The sequence below is a fragment of the Dufourea novaeangliae genome, unplaced genomic scaffold (assembly GCF_001272555.1).
Source record: "Dufourea novaeangliae isolate 0120121106 unplaced genomic scaffold, ASM127255v1 scaffold65, whole genome shotgun sequence".
NCBI classification, from domain to species: Eukaryota; Metazoa; Arthropoda; class Insecta; order Hymenoptera; family Halictidae; genus Dufourea; species Dufourea novaeangliae.
The window spans coordinates 238527-246060 of record NW_015373961.1 but is presented as its reverse complement, the minus strand read 5'-3'; the positions used below and the strand labels follow the sequence as shown (position 1 = coordinate 246060).

Below are 7534 nucleotides of genomic sequence, written 5' to 3'. Positions count from 1 at the left end.
TCTGCAGAAACTGCCATGGTTGCTGGGTTACTATATAATTTACTTACGGAAGCACGCACAAGTGTCAGTCACATATCGACAGTTGCACGAGCAACATTCGACCGAGCTCGAGAGTTGTACGAGCAACAGCGATAAAGGATCACGTTTCAAAACTCTTGTGTATGCTTCCGGGGTTCTACGACCCCACTTCCTCACTCACCGGGGACCCTGGCGCCTCCACCGGGGGTTCTATGACCCCACGTTCTCCCCACGCGGAGACTCTGGTGCCTCCACCGGGGGTTCTATGACCCCACGGGATCTCTGGCGCCTCCACCGGGGGTTCTATGACCCCACGACCTCACCACACGTGATCCAGCAAGGAAACAAGCACCGTGTGCTGCGGGCTTTAGTTATATTAGAAAGAGATGCCAACTTGTCCGAAAGCTATCTACCTCTTTCTAAAGTTGTTCGTCCGTTTCAGGCTTGCGCAGTCTATAATCTACATATATCAGTCTATATTTCTATGCCTATGAGGATACCAGTTTGAAACGTGTACTTTCATTAAAACAAACACGATGAATTCACTAAGATTCATGACTCGACGAAACATTCATCAAATTCGTCAATTTCACAAATGGTAGGAACTAACATCTTTTGAATATACGGTTATGAGTAAGAAAAAATGTGATTGCATAACCTCATTGTTATACTATATGCAATACAATTAGATAAACACAACTTAACATGGCAACAAACAGTACTGCACTTGATAACACTTATGTGATATAATTCCATACTTATATAGTATTGTTTACTGTACTGTATGATGTTTTAGGAAATTTTGTAGGTGTTAGGTATTATCTTGAAAATATCCTCAGTTTTTCTGTAACTTCTTGGTCCTAAGAGTCTTAAACATTAATAATTGTTTTTCGAAACCTTTCATGTATTTGTTTCTTTTAGCATTGTTCAACAAACTGAAGCAGCTGCTGTTACTGCCAGAGTTGAACCATTAGTTTCTCCTCCAGTTGATACAACTAAGCAACCACCAGTTAGTTCTAAGATAGAACAGATAGCTGATCAAATTGTTACTTTAAATCTTATAGAGGTAGCACAACTAAGTGATCTATTGAAAAAACGATTAAATTTACCAGATGCCCCTATGATGCCCATGGGTGGCTTTGCTGTTGCACCTGCTGCAGTGGTGTGTATAATAATGTTTCTTCAAGATTACACTAACAGTATTATTGTATTATGAGAAATAAATAAATATTTTTAATTTATTTCAGGAAGAAGATGAAGAACCACAAATAGTACAAACTGCATTTACAGTTAAGCTAACTGCCTTTGATGAGAAACAGAAAATACCTTTAATAAAAGAGTTGAAGAATATATTACCAGATTGCAATCTTGTACAGGTAATATAGCCCTTTTATTCATGAATGTTTATAGGACTCCTTTTAAAACTTGGATTCTAACAAATCTGAAAGTTAAAAAGTTATAACGTACTTGTATTAATTTGTAAATAATATTTAAGAATTAATTATACATTTATTTCCTTTGTTAAATGATTTTTTGTAGTTGTATATAACAAAACTTAATTAAACTGTATCAATGTACTTGCTCCTCTGACTTAATTTTTCTTACAGGCTAAAAAGTTTGTTGAAGCTTTACCAGGAATAGTTACAAAAGATATTACAAAGGAAGAAGCAGAGAAGTTAAAAGATACCATTACAAAAGTAGGTGGTACTGTGGAAATCGTTTAATTCTTGAATATTAGTTTGTAAATCTACATCCAGGAGATCGCTTAAGAGGTCTGATAGTATTTTGTAATAATTTCTAAACCATTTAAGACTAAAATAAAAGAAATTACCTAGCTCTGTAATGCAATACAAATTCCTGTTCCATTAGCATGCATTTTACGAATCTAAAAATAATTATTAGGTTCTTTTGTACACCAGCATTGTTTATAAGTGTATATCATATTAATTCTTGTATTTTTTTGTGAATAGTCATTACTGTAAGATACATACACGATTAAATTTAATCTTACCAATTTTTTCATAAAACACCATGTATAACACTTTATGTAAATAAAAAGCTAGTAAAAGCAAATCCTACAAACATTATCATCAGTTATAAATAGTGTGATACCTAGGAAATATTTTTATTTTTTGAAATATTAATAAAAAATTGCAGTTAAGATATGTTTATTCTAAAAATAAAGAAACAATTCTTTTGTATTCGACTATTTATTACTGAAAATATATTTTGTTTATCTCAATTACTTCATTAACTGCTACTAAAACTAATACAAATTAAGTACAATAAACGAAGACTGTAATTGACGCTTTCGTTAATTCCATTCAGCAGTTGACATTCACTAATATTGTCGACTCTACCTTTACTCCGATAAGAATAGTCATTCGTTTCATTTCAAGACACACGTAAAATAAACATTTATTTTCATGATAGCATAATTATTGTCCATACAAGTGTTCATTCTAATGCGGAGCCACGTATCGAAAAACTCTATCGATCGATCGTGCGGAACTAAATCCTCAACGACCATTTCTTTTGTTTAATATACTGCTTGCTCTATTTCCGTGTCATTAATTTTCTTGCAACCGGTTGTGTTATTCCTCGCTTCGCATTGTTTGAAAATAGTTGGGTAAGTAAGCCGATTCATATGCAAAACACGATGCATTTGAAGTTAATCAACGAATTCAACAACTGGCGCTGCGATAACAGTCGTATCGATAAAATAAGGGGCGTAGCAATTACATTTACGATCTCAATCCTCATCCAATTCATAAAATAGTTATAAAGGTGTTGAAAACTAGTATCCAATCCACAGATTACCATTTCAAGTGTACTCGATTCTAGAAAATCTATTTCGGTTCAGGGAGGGGGAATACTGCGAGAAATTTTTTTTATTCCATTGAACGAGTTGAGGCTGAAAGTGCGACGGCACTGCGCCACGACGACTACTGCCACGATGGCCGAGGAGACTGACACAAACGATAAAGCGACGATGGAAAGTATAGCGCAGAACATACTCGAGGTTCGTGTCAGCCGTGATCAGGACAGTGCTCGATAACGTAATAGTGCCTTTCGAAATGTCGAGAGAGATCGTGACACGAGTGACTCGTTATCCGAATCAAATTTTCGGTGATTTTGACAGGTCAGTGCCGGAGGTGGGTCTGCGTCGGATCAAGTGACCGAGTTGGAGTTTCAGGCCTCGCAGGTGATATCGAGGCTCGAGAAAGCCGTCGAGAAGGCGGCCGACGGTGGTGGTACCACTTGGAACAATCCCTCAGGATTCCTGTCGCAGTCGAAAACCCCCGACGAGATATTAACTTTGATTCAGGTAAATACAACGCTAGCAGAAGCCATTGGTACGCGGTCGTTGGTTGATTCCGATGGATTCATTTCCTGATTGGCTCGTGTCTTTGTGATTCTCGGCGAGCAGCCATCACGTGGTTGAACGATTGCCACGAATCGGTCGATTCCCGCTGCGGAGCCGTAAACTGGCGGCGTTTTTTAAATATCAAACATCTCATGTTTAACATTTATAAAACTTATGTCTCTGCTCGTGAATTTGATCACGTTCCTCCCTCATTTCTAGAGTCTGGACAGTTAAATACAACACGGAAATTGTTGACTATCATATCTAACGGACATTCTACCCTTCGTCAACTTTAATTTTCAATCTCGATTTGTCATACTTACAATATAAATTCAGATACGATACTTGCCAAAGCCATGTACCGAATTTATCTTCAATGTCGGAAATAATATATTCCTCTTTATTATATTATTCGGAACACAGTATTTTAAAAAATCATGTTCAGAACATAAAATATCAGATGGAGTAAGAAAAAAATTCGGATATAGTCTAACCCAATCGTGGTGTACCACTCATTCGCTGGAAATGTTGGCCTCCGGAGGGTTAACATTCATTGCATTATGGTTGTTTCTAGTCATGAAATAAAAACCAAGAGCAAACTACTTTATGACTTCCAGGACCTGGTGATTCATGAAGATGCTCCACAGGCAGGAGAAGATGGTTCATCCGAAACAGCGACGAGCCAAGTGACTACTTTACCAACGTTAACAGAACCAGCGAAATTAGCACTAATTACGCACACTATTTCTGCATGTGCGCTCGCACTTCCCAAATCCCATGCTCAGAAGCTAGCTGTCCGTTTGGCTGCAGACACAACCAGATGGCTGAGCCATATCTTTCGTTTCGTCGATTGTGCTTCCTCGTTTCACGAGGATCACCTCGAAGGTTTGGTCAGAGTAACCAGGTTAGCTCTGCACCGAAAATATCCCCGGTACATGGAAGAGGGTTTCACTGCCCTTGCCGCTTCGCCACCCTTAATTTATAGTTCTGTAGCCGCGCCTTCAGGCGTGGTCCAACATCTCTGCAGACAGGTACGAATCTCTTGTATTTTTTGAAGAGCAGCTAAAGACGTTGTGTGTAATATGAGAGTTCAATGTTTACAGTTGTGATACTTGGCATAGTCAAACACATGTAAGAAGTTATATCTTCTGTATTACAGCTTTCTTTGCCACTTCATTGTGTAAGACCCATCCCCCATAACACCATGTTTGGGTCAAGGTATAGTATGGATGTGTCAGCCTTGGAACGACGTTTGGCGGAAGACACGCAATCAAATAGCGTGACACCGTTGCTGGTGTTAGCTGAAGCAGGCTCTGTTTTAACAGGACATTGTGACAATATCGCTAGGTTGCGTGCAATTTGTGATAAGTACAATGTTTGGCTCCATCTCAGAGGACACTCTCTGGCCGCACTAGCATTAAATAGTTCCGCAAAAGATTTGGTATATTAATGTTTACCATTCATTCATGTATTCTTTCATATAGAATACATATAATAAAGTGTTTTTCGATTTCAGCCTTCAAAGGTTTCGGATAGTATTACATTACCTTTGGGTATTTGGCTTGGTATACCATCTCTGCCAGTAGTTGTATCCTTTTAAATAAGTACAGAAAACTTCACGCAAGTGTTTAGATCGAAGAAAATGATCCTTAGCATTACGAATAGACGTTGTACAGATTAACAGACACGAAAGGTGGTCGACCGACTCCAAGGGACACAACTTTATCCTTGGTCTCGGGTTTAATGGCGGACTCTTTGTCAAGACGTTTGCCAACACTGCCTTTGTGGGCTACTTTACAAGCGTTAGGTCGAGACGGTGTACATAACAGATTGAAAAGATGCTTTTTGGCTGTGGAAGATTTGTATAATAAAATCAAGAAATTCACGTGCATAAGGATATTGGTAATTTATGAAGACAACACATCGTCTGTGGATTTACGGATAAATCATAATTGTTATTATGTAACCTTCTTTACAGAGTCAACCACCGGGAGGCGAAACAGGTTCCTATACGATAAATGACCTCCTAACGAACCCTGTGAATAGTCCACAACTGTTCGACGCAGTAGCCAGCGCTTTAGTGTTTCAATTCGTGCCTGCGGACAGGGATTCTCAGGCGACGGAACGCGTTCCTCCGTATTACGACAAGCTAAACTCCTGGCTGGGACAGATTCTTCAAAGAGATATCGAGAATGTACAAATAGAGCTCTGTGAAATTGAACACCATGGAGTTGCGATTCGCATTTGTCCTCTAGAGAACCCGGAAGAACCGCCCTCAACGGAGGATATAGATAACGTAGTAGCTTGCCTCGAACAGCAGATAGTGAGTTCATATAACTGTAACATCTATATATGGTTGCCAAGGCTAGCTGTATTTTTCCAAACTAATTCCTATCACGCGTTCGACAGGAAATACTACTGGCAACAGTCGAACATAAAGAAACATTCGTGAAATTAGTTTCGGAAAACGATTCGTTGCACTTGGTAGAAATGCCAGGTTGGGCAGGTCTTGGCGGTGTGCGTTACGCTCCCCCCACTTGGATTCATGTGATGACAGACCAAGCAAAAGAGGAATTGAATAGATTAAACACGCAATTGGTGGAAGCTTTACGAAGCACAGACGCGGCATTCTCATTGGGTGAAGGAGCTGATGGGCTAGCCTGCGTGCGATTTGGGATGGTTACACAAGACACAGGTAACCTTTACCAGTTTGCACGTGTCCAAAGTTACAGTATTAATAGTCCGTCTGTACCGTAAGAAAGTAATGGAATTAGTGGTTTAATATAGAGAATCGTTTATATTTAATGTTTCGTGATCGTATAAGATGATACTTTTCACAGACGTAGCAGAGTTATTGTCTTTAGTCCTACAAGTTGGTCAAGAAGTGGAAGCCAGTTCCAAGTTACTGGACACTATATCCGAGGTGGTAAAAAGAGGCATTGAGGCAGCCCAGACCGATTTAGAAAGGGAGAATGCGGAAAAACTGTGGCAGGAAGGTATTCTGAGGCACGTGCCTGTGGTTGGAACTTTCGTCAATTGGTGGAGCCCCCCATCGAAGGAGACTGGAGTTCGTGGACGTAGTCTGAATCTCCAAGCTGGTAATTATTTTACTTCCACGCTCTTCTAACAATATTACTTTACAAAGGAAAACGAATTTGAAATATAGGCGTTGTCGAGAGTACGGAGAATATATACAAATATCACATGCAACTGCAACCCAATTCGACGGTGATCAATGGGTCTGGAGCTAGAACACCTCCACAACCTTTGGTCCAAACACCAGTTGGCGCAGGGAGCCAAAGTCACAGTCGCTCGTCAAGCCATTCCAGCTTACAAAGCGGAAAAAGTGTCTCTGTAGTTTCAAACACCGCCTCCCACCCGCAGGTGAAAGAGGAATCGGGTGAGGTGAAATCGTAGTAAACAGACGATATTTGTTTTGATCGAAAAAAAAAGATGATAGTCAAGTTCTCGGACTTGGCGAACGAAGGAATGCTTTAGGATGAAACAGCTAAACGTTTCCCAAAGGAGCTACAGTTTACAGTCGCAGAGCAAAGCATTAGTCCCTAAAGCATGCATCGCAGAGCTTGGTAAACTCGATCGAGGTAAACATGCCATCGTTTTGTCATTCTATTCTGAATAAAACATTCTACGTTGTTTCATTATCACGTTCCGTCGAACAGCATTTCTTTTCTCTTCACCTATTTTAACGGAGGTTCTAGTTTCGGAAGGTCTCTTATGATCTGTCAAATGTGGCTTGTGTACTTACTAAACCCGGTAACGAGTCTAAACTTTTCCAATGAACTCGATCATAAGTATTTCGATACTAATTAACGATTAAAGTATTTCTCACAGCACAATAGTCAGGAATATGTCTTGTAAATAGACTGTGGATGTCCACAAAAGTCACATGGTTATAGATTCGCGAGGATAGAATCTGGAGATTTGTAACTTGGAATCAATTTGTTTCTGTTTAAAATGCAGAAAACTTTGACCTTTGCTCCGCTCCCGGTCATTTTCTCGTAAGTTATAATAAATAATTTCCTTTATTCTAGTTACGTAAAATGAGGAATAATGCAACTTTACTTTATTAAAGTTTCCATTGTATCTAATGAATGTTCCAACACAGGATAAGTGCACATACATCTGCAG

The 7534-nt window shown here is 39.4% G+C and overlaps 2 protein-coding genes across 2 annotated transcripts; both read left to right on the top strand.

Annotated features, from left to right (window-relative positions):
- Positions 1 to 500: 500 nt before the first annotated feature.
- LOC107186583 (39S ribosomal protein L12, mitochondrial) lies at positions 501 to 1932 on the top strand. The gene is made up of 4 exons (XM_015574481.1): positions 501 to 616; positions 940 to 1180; positions 1266 to 1394; positions 1626 to 1932. Exons 1-4 carry the CDS (start codon positions 555 to 557, stop codon positions 1740 to 1742), a joined length of 549 nt encoding a protein of 182 aa, XP_015429967.1. The 5' UTR covers positions 501 to 554; the 3' UTR covers positions 1743 to 1932.
- A 1042-nt stretch (positions 1933 to 2974) lies between these two features.
- LOC107186550 (pyridoxal-dependent decarboxylase domain-containing protein 1) lies at positions 2975 to 7159 on the top strand. Its single transcript, XM_015574445.1, has 10 exons — positions 2975 to 3040; positions 3161 to 3346; positions 4003 to 4416; positions 4545 to 4826; positions 4902 to 4973; positions 5051 to 5287; positions 5364 to 5708; positions 5795 to 6080; positions 6226 to 6483; positions 6552 to 7159. Exons 1-10 carry the CDS (start codon positions 2975 to 2977, stop codon positions 6800 to 6802), a joined length of 2397 nt encoding a protein of 798 aa, XP_015429931.1. The 3' UTR covers positions 6803 to 7159.
- Positions 7160 to 7534: the final 375 nt, after the last annotated feature.

Bases quoted from the DNA above. Each gene is read 5' to 3' on its own strand.
- LOC107186583 (XM_015574481.1), top strand. From the start codon at position 555: ATGAATTCACTAAGATTCATGACTCGACGAAACATTCATCAAATTCGT. The intron at 617-939 runs GTAGGAACTAAC...TGTTTCTTTTAG, and splicing joins ATTCGTCAATTTCACAAATG to CATTGTTCAACAAACTGAAG. The intron at 1,395-1,625 runs GTAATATAGCCC...TTTTTCTTACAG, and splicing joins CAGATTGCAATCTTGTACAG to GCTAAAAAGTTTGTTGAAGC.
- LOC107186550 (XM_015574445.1), top strand. From the start codon at position 2,975: ATGGCCGAGGAGACTGACACAAACGATAAAGCGACGATGGAAAGTATA. The intron at 4,417-4,544 runs GTACGAATCTCT...TCTGTATTACAG, and splicing joins TCCAACATCTCTGCAGACAG to CTTTCTTTGCCACTTCATTG. The intron at 6,081-6,225 runs GTAACCTTTACC...TACTTTTCACAG, and splicing joins GATGGTTACACAAGACACAG to ACGTAGCAGAGTTATTGTCT.